General features: G+C 38.2%; 3 protein-coding genes across 3 annotated transcripts; all 3 read right to left on the bottom strand.

Moving 5' to 3' along the window:
* Window positions 1-533: 533 nt before the first annotated feature.
* Window positions 534-4,220, bottom strand: LOC104447405 (G-type lectin S-receptor-like serine/threonine-protein kinase At4g27290). The gene is made up of 7 exons (XM_018874822.2): window positions 2,746-4,220; window positions 2,530-2,646; window positions 1,931-2,070; window positions 1,606-1,813; window positions 1,266-1,503; window positions 1,045-1,195; window positions 534-957 (listed from the first exon to the last, which is right to left on the bottom strand). Exons 1-7 carry the CDS (start codon window positions 4,025-4,027, stop codon window positions 652-654), a joined length of 2,442 nt encoding a protein of 813 aa, XP_018730367.1. The 5' UTR covers window positions 4,028-4,220; the 3' UTR covers window positions 534-651.
* A 4,785-nt stretch (window positions 4,221-9,005) lies between these two features.
* On the bottom strand, window positions 9,006-10,908 carry LOC108959635 (G-type lectin S-receptor-like serine/threonine-protein kinase SD1-1). The gene is made up of 4 exons (XM_039312633.1): window positions 10,637-10,908; window positions 10,411-10,527; window positions 9,870-10,009; window positions 9,006-9,754 (listed from the first exon to the last, which is right to left on the bottom strand). The coding sequence occupies exons 2-4, from the start codon at window positions 10,478-10,480 to the stop codon at window positions 9,536-9,538; spliced, it is 429 nt and encodes a 142-aa protein (XP_039168567.1). The 5' UTR covers window positions 10,481-10,527; window positions 10,637-10,908; the 3' UTR covers window positions 9,006-9,535.
* A 19-nt stretch (window positions 10,909-10,927) lies between these two features.
* LOC120285973 (S-locus-specific glycoprotein S13-like) lies at window positions 10,928-11,967 on the bottom strand. The gene has a single exon (XM_039312632.1). The coding sequence runs from the start codon at window positions 11,913-11,915 to the stop codon at window positions 10,944-10,946; it is 972 nt and encodes a 323-aa protein (XP_039168566.1). The 5' UTR covers window positions 11,916-11,967; the 3' UTR covers window positions 10,928-10,943.
* Window positions 11,968-16,810: the final 4,843 nt, after the last annotated feature.

Raw genomic sequence — 16,810 nt, 5'->3', positions numbered from 1 at the left:
TTTGGGAGTTGGTTTTTTGGTATGATTTGAGGTACGTCCTTTTAGACGAAAGGATGGACATGTCGCTCCCCCTTCTGGTAGGATTCGAGATATGACATCTTTTACCCGGTTCTTCAACCCGATGCTTCATTTGAGGTTGAAGCATGTGGAACTTCACGTATCATTGGAAATGCCTAGCCTAGTGATCAGGTCAATAAATATAAGCATGCAATAGATAGGGCGATAGAGTATTTCCATCTTTTTGTCGAGAGTGCAAGAAGTTTCTTGCTAAGAAAGTGACACAAGTCATATTCTTATATGTGATTGTAACATTATTTGGTATGAAAATTATCGAGTATTTCATTTATTTATTAAGATTCTTTTCCTATCACTGCTATAATCAAAACATGGTATTGAAATTGATGTTGCCAACACAGTACATGCTCAGAGTCTGGGGGGGCGCGGGTGTGGGGGAGCAGCTGTTTCCCGCTTTCCTGCCCACGGAATGTCTTTCTTACCAAACTGCTTTGGCAAGTGGGGGAACAGGACCAACGTTAAACTTCACCTTTTTTTATTTCTTCCATGACTAGGTACATCGCTTTCAGTGAACTTTGAGCGTATCTCACAATGGAAATACTCAGCAGAAGTGAGGGACTACATATGCTTGGCAATCTATCTACCTTCTAATAATGTTATGGTAATCTCATTTGAGTTACAATCTCTTCCACTCATTTCAACTTTTGTGTTTTCAGAGCTCCTCTCAATGTAGAAACCGGGCTGCTTGGGCTGTGGTAGCGAAGCGCTCTCACTATCCAACATCAGAAGCACAGTCGACATATTTGGTCTATCGTCAGGATGCCGTTGCACGCATAATAGCCCGACGTGTATGCATTTTACGACTTCTGACAGATCGAAAGAATTCGGAAGTTGTGGATCTATGAAGTCGCTCGCCTTCCTTTCAAGCCACAACATCCAAGCCTGACAAAAAAAAAAGTGAATTTTTAGGACATATCCAGCAATAGTATTGCTTTATTAAGAATTTGACTTCTTATATGGTTGTCGCACATGTCCAAGAAGATTGAAGCAATGGTCTGGATGATTGAACTCTCTATTCCTCTTTCCACTTATTATCTCCAGCAACACTACTCCAAAGCTAAAAATGTCTGATCTTGTTGAGAAAAGCCCATCTATTGCGTATTCTGGCGCCATGTAACCACTGCAGGAAAAAAGATATGCATAACAAGAAAAGGAATGTGTAAGCCATGAAAATCTGTCTCACTACTTACTAAGTGCCGACTATCCTCTTAGTTTTCACTAGAGATAGATCTCCACCAAAGACTCTAGCCATGCCAAAATCTGAAATTTTAGGGTTCATCTCATTGTTGAGTAACACATTGCTTGCTTTGAGATCCCTATGTATGATTCTCAATCTCGAATCTTGATGGAGATAAAGAAGGCCCCTCGCAATTCCTACGATTATGTCGAATCTCGTTCTCCATACTAGAGAATTTTCTCTTGTTTTACCTGAAACAAACCTTTTTCTAATCAGTAATCTAGATGAGAAAACATTTCTAACAGAGAGTATTAAATCAAAATCAAACAAAGAAGGTATCGATCAAATCAAACCAAATATGAAAGAGTCTAGGCTTCCATTAGGCATGTACTCGTAGATTAGCATCCTCTCTTCTTCGATGCAACACCCCATAAGCTTCACAAGATTTCGGTGCTGAAGCTTCGCGATCAACATGACCTCATTCTTGAATTCATTGAGACCCTGCCGAGAGTCTTCTGACAATCTCTTGATTGCTATTTCTTGCCCATTTGGCAGCTGACCCTGAGAAGTGAATTGCATATTTTTTTCCCCAAGTGACATGGGACAATAGAAACGAAATGCATGAATGAAGAGTAGTGTTCTTTTGTACGACGTATGAAATTGTAGACTAAACTCTACCTTGTATACGGGGCCAAAACCACCTTCTCCTAACTTATTTGAATCACAAAAGCTGTCAGTTGCCCGTAAAATGGTGACCCTATCAAAGATCAGAAGCTGTAAGCTATTCTCATCTTCAGCTGGAAGGTCGAATGTTATCCCTGTCGACCATTGAACTTTCATCAGAACATGTCCTTTTTTTCCCCAGAATAAATGAACTATATGCAGAAAATGAACAGTTGTTGATGTACCAACTGAGACACAGGCGTTAGCAATGAGGCCCCAGCGATGAACTTTCCAAGTATCAATTGATCTAAAATTCATTTGACTTGATGAGAAAATATAAGATTCTTCTGTATGCTATCAACTTTCATTATTGATTGTTAACCCAGATGTAAAGAAAACTGATAGTAACAAAAGTAGCAATGCTATGACTTGACGCCAAGATATGAAAGAAGAGAACCAAGAATTGTAGTTGAGGTCAGTATTGATGCTTTATCACACTGTCTTTTGTGAGATGACTCATAATCCTTAAATATATTGGTTCTGAAAGCAAATTCTATTCAGAGCCACAATTGCTATAGAGCAAGAGCTCAACTCAACTAATGGAAATGGAGTACCTTGAGCATGTTTTTTCCTCTTCCAAATAATGCAGAAATAAAGCACCACCAAAAGCACGAGAAATGCCACGGAAGTTGCCACTGCCACCCATTCTTTCCACTTGGAGTTCACTGAATCTGAGAACATTGAGAGAGGTTAAAGGTGATCAAAGGCAATGATGAATAGGATTATCATGAGTCCATGAATAAAAAGTAAAACTAAGGTATATGTCCTACCAAGGTCTGAGGCTGAAACGCGAATGTAAAGATCTTGATTTGCATATACGCTGAGTTTTCTGACGTCAAGAAGATCTCCAAACCATAGGAGACAGCCACTTCCACCTCCAGTGGCATCTATGTTCGCGTAGGCCCTGCATGAACAGTTCTTGAAGCACTCTAATTCACATTCCTTAAGGCTCATGCTCGTGTTCATCGTGAACTGCAACAAATCAGGCATTTTCACACCTTTGAGCCTCTTAAACCCTTCTCCTTTAGAACAATTAAATGGGTTCTTACTGACACACCCACTACTCCACACAAATGTATCCCACTCTGCCTGTGACTTCGGTTGATAACCAATCATGCAGCTACATATTGGAGAATTGCTGATCGTGCACATGCTATTGGGTCCGCAATTCCCATAGACATCACAGGTATCATATGGCAACATATAAATCATGGTCCACTCCTGCGTTTTCTCGCCCCACAGGTACCGTTGTAAGTTCCCTGAAGCGTTTAACACCAAACTCGTGATGGGGGATTCATTGAATTGGTTGAACGTGTAGTAGACCTCTTGAGAATTGTTGACGAACTTGGGGAAGTATAACAAATTAGGAACCATCGGCATCCTACTGAACTGTATTCCATTCCAAGGCCCACTTCGGAAGTATTTGACACGTCCCTTACGTATGACTAGTTCGGGAATTATTTCTCCAAGATCGACACCATAGGTGAAGTCTCCAGTTGAGGGATCCTCTGCGCTCTTCCAGGATGTCATGTGCCGGTCCAAACCCATCCTCAGGTCCCACCCGAGCTTCATGCCCGCCAATAATGTGTTGGAGGGATGATCAAAACTCTGCCAAAGATAGTTTCCGGAGATATTTTCACTGTCATCTTTCAAAACTAGATTTCCAGAATCCAGAAGCTGAGCAACTACGCTTTGCGAAGTAGTATTCATGTTATTCGACGACCACAAGACTCTTTCTGCTTGGTCGACAAGGACTAGTTTACCTTCATTACTTATCCTCAGAACCCCTGATGAATCATTCACCGGATTATCTCCATTTGCCACCCAAACAATGGTCTTTTCTGGGATGTTGTGGTACCATATTGCGAGGAATCTGTTGCTGGAGTTTCCAGGGCTGAAGAAACCTAGCTGAAACTTTTCTCCTGCCGACACTAGAGTATCACCATCACGAATTGGCTCAGATGAGCTCAACACATCAACTGACTTGCATACTTCTAGTGCAAACATACAAATTGAAATGAAATACAGTATGGAAAAACAGGGAATTTCCATCTATTAGCCTTTCACGCTTGCAAATAGAACTAGCAGGAGGAGAAAATCGAGTTCATTGGAAATTCGGTGATTGGTGAAATGAAGAAAGCGGGAATTCCTCATGATGTGTTGGTTCCATGACCCCATAGTTGATGGTTGATTTCCACGAAAATCCGGGGTTAGTTGGAATGATAGAGAGGTAGAATAGTTTTCTTGATTTTATGATTCGATGATCCAATAGTTGATGAGCATTTGCCATTAGCAGCCTACCACATACCTTATAGACTTTTCGAGACTTTGAATCTGTTTTAGCGTCCCTTTTCACACGTGAAGGACTCATCATTTGGACCTGTAGAAGCTAGACAAGAATTGCGCCAGCCAAATTGGAAGGAGGAAAATGGTCTAAAATATTTTGGGTAAATTTGACTTTTCAACTTACGTGAACGTGCAGGAAACAAGAATTGCGTTGCCACGGTCACGAAGGAACTACCGTTAGGTCAACTTTCTAACTATAGCAAAGTTTGAAAGCCTGCCAATTTTTTTCACATCAATCATGTAAAACAAGTTTATCACGTCAATCATCAGGAACCAAAATAAACACTTCCTCCCCTCATTATTGTTCTTTGTCCCATCAAATTCTCCTAGCTAGTTCATTCCTCCTCCAATCGTTTATCCTAAATGCTCTCGAACTGAACATGACTATTCCAAGGACGGTAGTCATTCTTACAGTGGTTATACGTTTTTATCTGAAATACATGGGCCCATTAAGCCCAGGCCCATGTCTTTAATAGACAAACTCAGCCCATCTTCTTTCTTCTCTTCTCTAGATTATTCAAGTGAGGGAGGCAGTAGAAAAAATAAGAAAAAGAAGAGGAGAGGGAACTTGTCCGCGGGAAGGAAATAGGTTCGCGTGTTCACTAAGCCAAATCAATTGCTAATTGCAATACCCTGTAGGTGCTTATGCCTTTCATTCATTTAAACGGAGTAATACTTGGTATTAGAGCACAAATTTGGAGCTTTGTGGATTTTCAATTATGAAGTTCGATTGAGGAGTCGTGGAGCTGCAACTATATATTGAAATGATAGTTTAGGGCATTGTGGAGCCGTAAGATTTTACGGAACTTGATTTAGACTTATTACTTGAAATTCTAAGTTTCAAGAAATTCTAGCCAAGAAATTCAATTTCCGGGTTATTAAGTTTTGGAATTTCACGGAAATGTGGATTTTGGCATTGTAAAGCTATGGGTTTTGACAAATATTGATTTGGAGCAACAATTTTGTCAGGGAGAAATTTTAGGATTTTGCTTATGAGTTCAATGTTGCTAGCAACTTAATAATTGTTGTAGTATTTTACTATGTTTTGATGTTGATTCTCTTTTTTATTTTTTTGGTAAGATGATGCCAATTCTCGTTTATTTGCTATGATTACAATATCGTCAATGCGTATAGTTATGTTTTGTGGGCATTCCCAAGTAAATGGTGCTATATCTTATGTGAAATTTTAAACTCATGTCTTGAAAAATATAGAGATTTGATATTATATAAGTTATGAAAGAGTATGTTTGTTGTATAAAAATTTAGATCTAGCATTTACTACGTTTTAACATTTGTGAATAATTTGAGAAATTTTTAAGGAAAGGTGTTGTGAAACATTAAATATATATAGACACGCGCACGTGCGCGCGCGCACACACACACACATTGACTTGTGTATATTGATTCGTGAATTTGGTTAATGAAATGGGTTGAGAAATGGTACATGAAATGTATTCTTGTTTAAGAAATGAGTTATGAAATGATTTGAGAAATGTTTTGCAAAGTTATTTTTGGTGTATGAGTTGACTTGTGAAAAATTATATATTTTAGTTTATGATATTGATTCATGTTATATATTGTGGATTGAACTTGTGGGTACTGGAGGATGTGAGTTTGATGCTCAATATTGTTGTGAACCCAGTTGAGGTTTTGTGGCTATGTGCATACTAATTCAGGGGCAAACTACCGAACAATATAATGAAGATCTTGCCAAAGAGAGAGCTTGGTCACCTTGTCACGAGACGTTATGCATTGTGACGATTGATATCTAAGCATGAGATTGGCCAATGGATTGGATCATTGGCATGTGATTTTGATGAAATTAATTAATTGAATAGACTATTGATATGCAAATGAATGAGATTGATCAATGGAGTGGACCAGTGATATTTGTTATGATATTATTGATTTAACGAATGTTTTCTGATATGTATATGATTGCATTATAGCAAAATAATTCATTGTTATTTTGTATGTGTATTATAATAGAATTGAAATAAATGAGTTTTGAAAATTGTTTTGTAAAGTGCATAATGTGTCACACTTAAAATCCTATAGGGATAGGGGTAATAATATGGCCATCCTTCCATCCAAAGGACGCAGTTTCTAACCATCCAAATCCAACTCCTCAACTCCCCATCATAGTGCTTTCACTTTAATGATTTGAAAAAGGCAAAATATGAATGGAATGAACAATCATAACCCAAAAAGTAGTGCATATCTCTCCTAAGCAGATCGACCACCCACTATGCACCTTACAAAATAATATCATAACTCTTTTATCTCCATTTCAATATATAATATACATACAAAATATAAATGAGTTATATTGCTTTAACATAATCATATACATATGAGAAAACACTTGTTAAATTAATAATATCATAAAAAAACATTAATGGTCCAATCTATTAATTAATCTCGTTAATTCACACGGTAATGGTCCATTTCATCTGTTAATTTCATGCTACACATCAATGGTCTATTCCATTGGTTCATCTCATATAGAACCACACATCGATGGTCCATACATTGATCACTCTTTTGCTCAATATCAAATCATGGTCACAAAACAATGCCTGGTAACAAGGAGATTAAAATTCATCTCTTAACAAGGTCTCCACCTACAAAGCTGGTGACTCGGCCCAAAAGGATATTTTAAATCAGTATGCGTACTTACAAGCCCTTTAATGAGCTTATAATGACATCGACCACCAAACCTACATCCTCCAATATCCACAAAGTCAATCCATAAATGATCTCATATATCATACTAGATTTCTTAAATCAATCACATAACCTTTGACCACTGATTCATCCACCAAAAATATTTTTCGTAAAATATATCTAAAATCATTTCAAGACTCGTCTCATAAATCGGTTTTACAAACCAAATCAAATCAAATGCACGTCACAAAGTATTTCACAAATCTATACATACATACATACATACATACATATATATGTGTGTGTGTATATATATAACATTCCATAAACCATACTTAAAGTCGAGCTTTTCATAAAAAAGGTTTCGCAAATCTAAAATATATAATATTTCTCAACTTTGTTCATCAAACAAAATATATATTTTCACCAAACAATTCTCACACTATTTACAAATATCAAAATATAGTAAATATCCAATTCAAATTTTATACAACAAAATACTTATTCATAACTCACAATATATCAAATTATTATCATTTTAAAAAGATGAAATTGCAAATTCTAGGAAAGATTGCACTACTCATTTGGAATGCCCAACACCAAAGAATGCGAAGCTAAACGAGCCAACGATCTCATAATCCTAACAATTAAATGAGAATTGACATTAAAACCAAATAAAACTTGTTGGTAAAATGTGGCTTTGAATTGAGTAGAATAATAAAGTCGGATTTTGAGAGTAATCAAGTCGGATTTTGAGGCGTGATATCACTTTTTTTAATGATTTATTTTCCCCACAAAGTTACTAATGGTCACCGGCAAATTTTCTCTAGGATACGACAAAGTTTCAAATGAGATTACTAGATAGCAATTCTAATATTTCTCTAAGGTCTCTCATGAGAAACAATTACAAACAATAGCCGTAATTTCTCTTGAAAGAAAACAAAAAAATGGAAGAAGATATGTTTTTTTGATCTAAAAACAAACGTACTTATCTTTGTTTTTTGAATAGATGCAACATTTCAAAAGGTTGCAAAAGAACAAAGACAACTTTTCATGAAGAAGTACGTCTCAAATGTTACATTGAAAAGACATAAAAAAATTCGGAATCAAATGAATAATAAATAAAAAATAACCGTAATTTTTGTGAACAGTTACACTGTTTCAACAAGACTTTATAGTTAATTTTTTTTATAAAAAAAGTCTGAATTTTCAATAAATAAAATTAATGATCGTTGGTTAGTGCCAAATCTCGTCCATGTGCACACTCACATCTTTTCGATGTGGGACAAGGCACATCTTCATTTGTTTTATAAACAAATTACCAACAAAACTCTACATCAACAACAGAATGGCTAAACTACACATAAACAATGACAAAGTAACTCAACAGTATATGCTCGGAGTTTGGGCTGGGGAGGCTGTTTCCCGCTTTCCTGGCTAAAAAATGTCTTTCTTACCAAACCACTTCGGTAGGTGGAGGAAGAGGACCAGCGTTAAACATCACCTTTTTGATTTCTTCAATGACTAGGTACATCGCTTTCAGTGAACTTTGAGCGTATCTCATAGTGGAAATACCTAGCAGAAGTGAGGGACTACACATGCTTGACAATCTATCTACCTTCTAACAATGTTATGGTAATCTCATTTGAGTTACAATCTCTTCGACTCATTTCAACATTTGTGTTTTCAGAGCTCCTCTCAATGTAGAAACCGGGCTGCTTTGGCTGTGGCAGCGAAGCGCTTTCACTGTCCAACATCAGAAGCACAGTCGACATATTTGGTCTATCGTCATGGCGCCGTTGCACGCATAATAGCCCGACATGTATGCATTTACGACTTCTGACAGATCGAAAGAATTCGAAAGTTGTGGATCTACGAAGTCGCTCGCCTTCCTTTCAAGCCACAACATCCAGGCCTGACCAAAAAAAAAGTGAATTTTTAGGCCATATCCAGCAAAAGTATTGCTTTATTATAAGAATTTGACTTCTTATACGGTTGTCTCACGTGTCCAAGAAGATTGAAGCAATGGTCTGGATGATTGAACTCTCTATTCCTCTTTCCGCTTATTATCTCCAGCAACAATACTCCAAAGCTAAAAATGTCTGATTTTGTCAAGAAAAGCCCATCTATTGCGTATTCTGGCACCATGTAACCACTGTAGGAAAAATAATATGCATAACAAGAAAAGGGATGTGTAAGCCATGAAAATCTGACTCACTACTTACTAAGTGCTGACTATCCTCTTAGTTTTCACTAGAGATAGATCTCCGCCAAAGACTCTAGCCATGCCAAAATCTGATATTTTAGGGTTCATCTCATTGTACATTGCTTGCTTTGAGATCCCTATGTATGATTCTCAATCTCGAATCTCGATGGAGATAAAGGAGGCCCCTCCCAATTCCTACTATTATGTCGAATCGCATTCTACATACCAGAGAATTTTCCCTTGTTTTACCTGAAACAAACCTTTTTCTAATCAGTAATCTAGATGAGAAAACGTTTCCAAAAGACTGTATTAAAATCAAAATCAAACAAAGAAGGTATCGATCAAATCAAACCAAATATGAAAGAGTCTAGGCTTCCATTAGGCATGTACTCGTAGATTAGCATCCTCTCTTCTTCAGTGCAACACCCCAGAAGCCTCACAAGATTTCGGTGCTGAAGCTTCGCGATCAACATGACTTCATTCTTGAATTCATTGAGACCTTGCCGAGAGTCTTCTGACAATCTCTTGACTGCTATTTCTTGCCCATTTGGCAGCTGACCCTGACAAGTGAATTGCATATTTTTTCCCAAGTGACATGGGAAAATTCAAACGAAATGCATGAATGAAGAGTAGTGCTCTTTTGTACGACGCATGAAATTGTAGACTAAATTCTACCTTGTATACTGGGCCAAAACCTCCTTCTCCTATCTTATTTGAATCACAAAAGTTGTTAGTTGCTCGTAAAATGGTGACCATATCAAAGATCGGAAGCTGTAAGCTATTCTCATCTTTAGCTTGAAGGTCGAATGCGATCCCTGTTGACCAGGGAACTTTCATCAGAACATATGTCCTTTTTTCCCCAGAATAAATGAACCATATGCAGGCAATGAACAGTTGTTGCATGTATCAACTGAGAAACAAGTGTTAGCAATGAGGCCACAGCAATGAACTTTCCAAGTATCAATAGATCTAAAATTCATTTGTCTTGATGAGAAAATATAAGATTCTTTTCCGTATGCTACCAACTTTCATTATTGATTGTTAACCCAGAAGTAAGGAAAACTGAATAGTAACAAAAGTAGCAATGCTATGACTTGACGCCAAGATATGAAAAGAGAGAACTGAGAATTGTAGTTGAGGTTCTGAAAACAAATTCTAGTCAGAGCCACAATTGCTATAAAGCAAGAGCTCAACTCAACTTTAGGAAATGGAGTACCTTGAGCATGTTTTTTCATCTTCCTAAAAATGCAGAAATAAAGCACCACCAAAAGCACGACAAATGCCATGGAAATCGCCACTGCCACCCATTCTTTCCACTTGAAATTTGCTGAATCTGAGAACATTGAGAGAGGTTAAAGGTGATCAAAATCAACGATGAATACGATTATTGCGTGTCCAGGAATATTAAAAAAAAAAAAAAAAAAAAAAAGTATATGTACTACCGAGGTCTGAGGCTGAAACACGAATGTAAAGATCTTGATTCGCATATTCACTGAGTTTTCTGACATCAAGAAGATCTCCAAACCATAGGAGACAGCCACTTCCACCTCCTGTGGCATCTATGTTTGCTTAGGCCCTGCATGAGCAGTTCTTGAAGCACTCTAATTCACATTGCTTAGGCTCATGCCAGTGTTCATCGTGAAGTGCAACAAATCAGGCATTTCACACCTTTGAGCCTCTTAAACCCTTCTCCTTTAGAACAATTAAATGGGTTCTTACTGACACACCGCTACTCCTCACAAATGTATCCTACTCTGCCTGTGACTTCGGTTGATAACCAATCATGCAGCTACATATTTGAGGATTGCTGATCGTGCACATGCTATTGGGCCCGCAATTCCCGTAGACATCACATTCATCATGCGGCAACATATAAATCATGGTCCACTCCCGCGTTTCCTCATTCCACAGGTACCGTTGGTGATTCCCTGAAGCGTTTAATACCGACCTAGTGATGGTGGACTCATTGAAATTGTCGAACGTGTAGTAGACCTCTTGAGAATTGTTGACGAACTTGGGGATGAATATCAAATTAGGAGAGAACCGAAGCCCGCTGAACTGTATTCCATTCCAGGGCCCAGTTCGAAAGTATTTGACACGTCCGTTACGTATGACTAGTTGGGGAATTATTCCTCCGAGATCGACACCATAGGTGAAGTCTCCAGTTGAGGGATCCTCTGCGCTCTTCCAGGATGTCATGTGCCGGTCCAAACCCATCCTCAGGTCCCACCCGAGCTTCGTGCCCGCCAATAATGTGTTGGAGGGATGATCAAAACTCTGCCAAAGATAGTTTCCGGAGACGTTTTCACTAAACTCTTTCAAAACTAGATTTCCAGAATCCAGGAGCTGAGCAACTACGCTTTGCGAAGTAGTATTCTTGTTATTCGATGACCACGAGACTCTTTCTGCTTGGTCAACAAGGACTAGTTTACCTTCACTACCTATCTTCAGAACCCCTGACGAATCATTCACCGGATTATCTCCATTTGCCACCCAAACAATGGTCTTTTCTGGGATGTTGTGGTACCATATTGCGAGGAATCTGTAGCTGGAGTTTCCAGGGCTGAAGAAACCTAGCTGAAACTTTTCTCCTACCGACACTAGAGTATCACCATCACGAATTGGCTCAGATGAGCTCAACACATCGACTGACTTGCATACTTCTAGTGCAAACATACAAATTGAAATGAAATACAGTATGGAAAAACAAGGAATATCCATCTATTAGGCTTTCACGCTTGCAAATAGAACTAGCAGGAGGAGAAAATCGAGCTCGTTGGAAATCCGGTGTTTGTTGAAATGAAGAAAGCGGGAATTCCTCATGATGTGTTGGTTCCATGACCCCATAGTTGATGAAGATTTGCTGGTAGCCACAAACCACAAGCCTAACAGACTTCTGGCTCTTCGAGGATTGTCCGTTTCTGAGTCACTTTTCTCAAGTGACTCAGGAATTGCCTTAGCCAATGGGGAGGGAGGAAGCGGTCCAAGACATTTAATGTAATTGGACTTTTCCACAAATGACCTTTGAAAGCCAACTACACTCGGGTCTATCAAAGTGTTAAAGCCTGGCAAATTATTCACATCAATATTTTTCTGTATCCTCCGCATCATAATTTTTCACCGGTGCCCCCAAGAAATTTTGCACGGCGATTCATGGGCTCGCAAATTTCAAAACAGAACCGATTCATGTGGATTGACCATTGCCGATTGGTCCGTCGTCCTATCCTGGGCGATTATGGGTGTCGTAATTGACTCGCCATTATTCATACGACCTCACAAGAGTGAATTGACCGCAGACTTCGCGTTCTTGAAGTGTCCATTGAGTTAGCTTCACGACGAACACAGATATTGGGTCAGCATTGAAGATTGAGACTTTACTAATAGCGTGTTGTGTCACTCTATCTTATGCATCAGACGCTCTTGGCCTCTTCTTGGTCATATTCTAGAATGATTATGCTCACAAACTCAATGAAATAGAGTAAAAGCGAAAAAGAGAAATCGGAACACAAGATATATCTCGGTTCACCTTTAAATTAGGGCTATATTCAGCAGATCATTTTATTATAATTAGCACCTTCAGTCTCTTTGGTACTACTCTTAATTACAAGAGAGAAAAATTACATATAATGAGCATAAAAAAACCTTAGGGCCAAGAAAGCTCTAGGCCCACTCAGTAGCTATTCATGAGTCCAATCCCAAACTACTAATAAATTATAAGCCCAAACTGTAAAAGTCTTTTAGCAGCCCGAGGCACTACCCCTGCAACCCCCGCAACCCCCATGCCTTCGTGTTGATGGAGAGTATAAACTACACGCCAACAGATATTATATTGGAGAAGAACACATGACCCTTAAATTGGTGATGAGATTGTTGAATTTTTTATCAATGAAATCAGCCTAGTTTCTTCATCATCTCTCTCTCTTTCTCTTCTCTTCCTTCGACTTATATTATCTGGGCTTTTCTCTCCTCTCCCAACTAAGTCTCAATAGTCCATAACTTTTCTCCGTTGTAACCAGAAGAAGAACACGGTAGTCCATTGCAAAACGGATGTGCTGCACGCATAGTCCGATGTAACTGAGGATGGCATTGTTGTCGACACATTGTGGAAGGTTTATAGTGCTTGACAGTGCGGAATACCAATTATGCTCCTGTGATGTCTAATAAAAAACTGATCAATGGATGATAGCCTAAGTATTCAGTCTCGGGCAACAGCAGTTTGGCCTACTGGAAGGCGACCGTATTCGTGTTGATAACATGTGCAGGAATTGGCTATTGAAGGGGTACAAGCACAAGGAAGTTCGATTCTGACAGAAGTTTTTTCAAAAAGTCAAAAAGTCAAGGGGAAAAAAAGAGAAGAAAGTTGAAAAGTCAAAAAAAAAAAAAAAAGCAGAACAGTGGGCGCTTGTTTATAAGGGATGCACGAGAAACAGAAAAGGGGAAAAAGGAAAAAAAGAAGAAGAGAAGGAAAGACAGGTTTTGAGCATAAGCCATAGAGGTTTTGTCAAGTCAGATCAATTACGTATCGCAATACTCGATAAGTGCTTGCGCCCTTCATTCTTCTAACCGAAATAATTTTTGGGTTAGAGCTCAACTTCGAAGTTTTGTGAAATTTGAGTCATGAAATCCAATTTCTAGGTAATTGAGTTTTAAAATTTCGTGGAAATGGTGGATTATGACATTGTAGAGCTGTAAGTTTTAATGGGAGTTGATTTGGAGCAACAGTTTTGTCGGAGTGAAATTTTAGATTTTGCTTATGAGTTTCACGTTGCGTTTAGGTTTGAATAATCGCTTTCGCTTTCAGTGAGCGATTTGTTGTCATGTAGGAGTTGTTTTGTTACTATTTACATGTATTTTAGCCGGTTAATTATTGCTATAGTATTTTACTAACTTTTGACACCAATTCTCATTTAATTGTTAGGATTACAATATCATCAACGTATATAGTCACATTGTGGGTATTCCCAGATAAGGGATGTTATCTTTTTTATAATTTTTTAAACTCATATCTCGAAAGCTATAAATATTTGATATTATATGAGTCATAAAAGAGCATGTTTGTGTTGTGACCTACCTCTCTCGAAAGGGCATAGGTTTAGGGATATTGCCTAAAAGATGGGTCTATGGCCCATGATTAAGCACGTGCCCTTTCAAGCCCATATCTTGCGTAACTTTGAGGTGTTCATAAGAATTTTGTGATACGAAATTGCCACTAACCTATTAGGGTCGGCTAAAAACCAAGTGAAGCATAAGTTTGTACCTCACTTCCTACACAGCCAAAGAATCTAAAGTCGAGAACTTGATTACACTATTTAACCAATTAGTGTCATTTCAGTATCTAATCTTATTCATTTTTAAAAAGATTTTTGATATGCAATTTGGATTAATTTTAGACCAATCCACTAACATGTGTAATGACATATGGGTGTGTAATTAGTAATAAAACAATGGGCGACTAGAGTCACATTAGGTAAATTGCATCGGAAGAGTAAGAATCTAGCATTATCAAATAAGGAGCATGCCATTGCTAAACAATCCAAAGGGAAACCATCAACATAAAGAAAGTGCACAATGAAGGATATTCATTTCTATGGATAATAGAAATCCTAAGGTAGAGTCTTAAGGACTTGGTCAACCTTAAGCATAATCATAAATTGAAAGACTTCTACTTTTCAAGAGAAACTAACCCAAAAGATCAATTTGAACGTTTTTAGGGTTTTTAATTTTAAAATTTTTAGAGATTTTTTTTTTGGATATTTTGGGAAAATTGAATTTTTGAATTTTAGAAAAATTCTGGATTTTTAAAATATTTTTTATATTTTTATATTTTATTATTTTCTAATTATTACTGGAATTTTTTAAACATTTTCTGAATTTTGGAATTTTCTGAAAATTATTTAATAATTTTTGAAAATTTTTAAAAATCGAATTTTTTAAATATTTTCTATTTTTTTTTTTTTAATTTTCGGAAATTTTTTGAATTTTTATTATTTGTCTAATTTTTGAACTTTTTTTGAAAATTTTTGAAATGTTGAAATTTTTAATGTTTAATGTTATTATATTCGGGAAAATGGGTTCAGGCTAGGTAAACCCAATCCGGCCCATTGACCCGACCCATTCGGATTAGAAAAGAAAAGAAATTTTTCATTTTTTATTTTTTTAATGATTTTTCTATTTTTCCATTTTTTTTTCTCTCGTCTTTTTCTTATTTTGTCCTATTCCCTGCACCTTCTTCTTCCTTAGTCTTCTTCACGACGTCCCTCCTCTTCTGGAGCGCCGTTCATCGCCCCAAAGCTCCTTCGTTTTTTTTTTTCTTGACAAGCCTAGGTCAAAGCTCAAGCCGCCGCCAAACCACCACCCTTCATCGGCCGTCCACTCCGACCGCCACTCGTTGGCCAACCTCCCTACCGTCAACCGAGCATATCCTGTAAGAGTTTTCCTAATGTGGACTACATTGATTGATATTGTAATTTACCGTTTTACGGGGTTGGTTTAAGGTGAGATAGAATGTTTCTTAATTTGTTTAATATAAGGCTAGCTAGTGTGGGCTGAGTTGAGTCTAGCCCATAATGAGAGAATCTAGTTGGAAACTCTATCAATAGTGCTCAAGTCTCTCCTCTAACCCTAATTCTTACAAGTATCCTCACATAAGGAGTGTTTATCTAGCGCTAAAGGGTGAGGAACCCGTCTCATTGAGTTAGTGATACGGAGGGCAATAGAGGAGAATGACTTGCGTGTGGATCATTGCTTTTCCGCTTCCGCATCAAGAACGATGGATTCCAAAATAGGTGCATTCATCTTTCTACTCAATCATCTATGCTCTTGTTCTAGTTATGGAGATCTTCGGATTGCACGTTTTGCATCCAACATGTGGTATTAGAGCAACTATAACCTAAAACTCGAATGCATAGAATTTTTGCCCTATTTTGGTGATTTCGTGACCTTTTGTTCAATTAAAATAAAATTAAATTACAAATTCGAACTGGGCTCGTCAAGACGAGCAAATTCATGGGCAGCGCGTCGCCGAGGGAGGCCCCATGCGCCCCCATGCGCGGCCACGCGCCGCCGGGCGTTCAGCACGCGCGGTCACGCACCCTCACGTGCTCCCACCTGTAGGGCGCCGCTTGCGCGTGCGATGCACGCGCTAAGGTTGACGTCACGATGACGTCAACAACGGGACCCAACCTAACCCGTGACCCATTGACTCGACCTGACCCGTTGACCCGACCCGAACCGGTTGGTTGGACCAGACGGTCGAGCCGAGAACTAGTCGGACCGATTTTGACTTGATTCTACGCCCGCACGTGAGATCCACACGCCGCGCACTCAGGTTGCGCGTGTGAGTGCGTGGAGGCTCCGATCGGCGCGTGGCTGGCGGGTGATGGTTCGTAAGACCATTCTCTATCTTGTGGTGTATTTTTTTTACATGTTTGATGATTTTATGGATGTGAAAATACATACGAAAACCTAAATATGTGTATTTTTAGTATAGTTTCGCGTATTTTTCTTATATTTTTTGTTTTGTAGGTATGTTATCACATAAACATTATAAAAGTGTGATTCATTAGTAAAAGTTAAACTTTATTGTGAATTGAAGTTGGCTTAATGAGATACAACAA

The sequence above is a fragment of the Eucalyptus grandis genome, chromosome 5 (assembly GCF_016545825.1).
Source record: "Eucalyptus grandis isolate ANBG69807.140 chromosome 5, ASM1654582v1, whole genome shotgun sequence".
NCBI classification, from domain to species: Eukaryota; Viridiplantae; Streptophyta; class Magnoliopsida; order Myrtales; family Myrtaceae; genus Eucalyptus; species Eucalyptus grandis.
The sequence above is the reverse complement of the archived record's forward strand: the minus strand, read 5'-3'. Positions and strand labels throughout refer to the sequence as shown.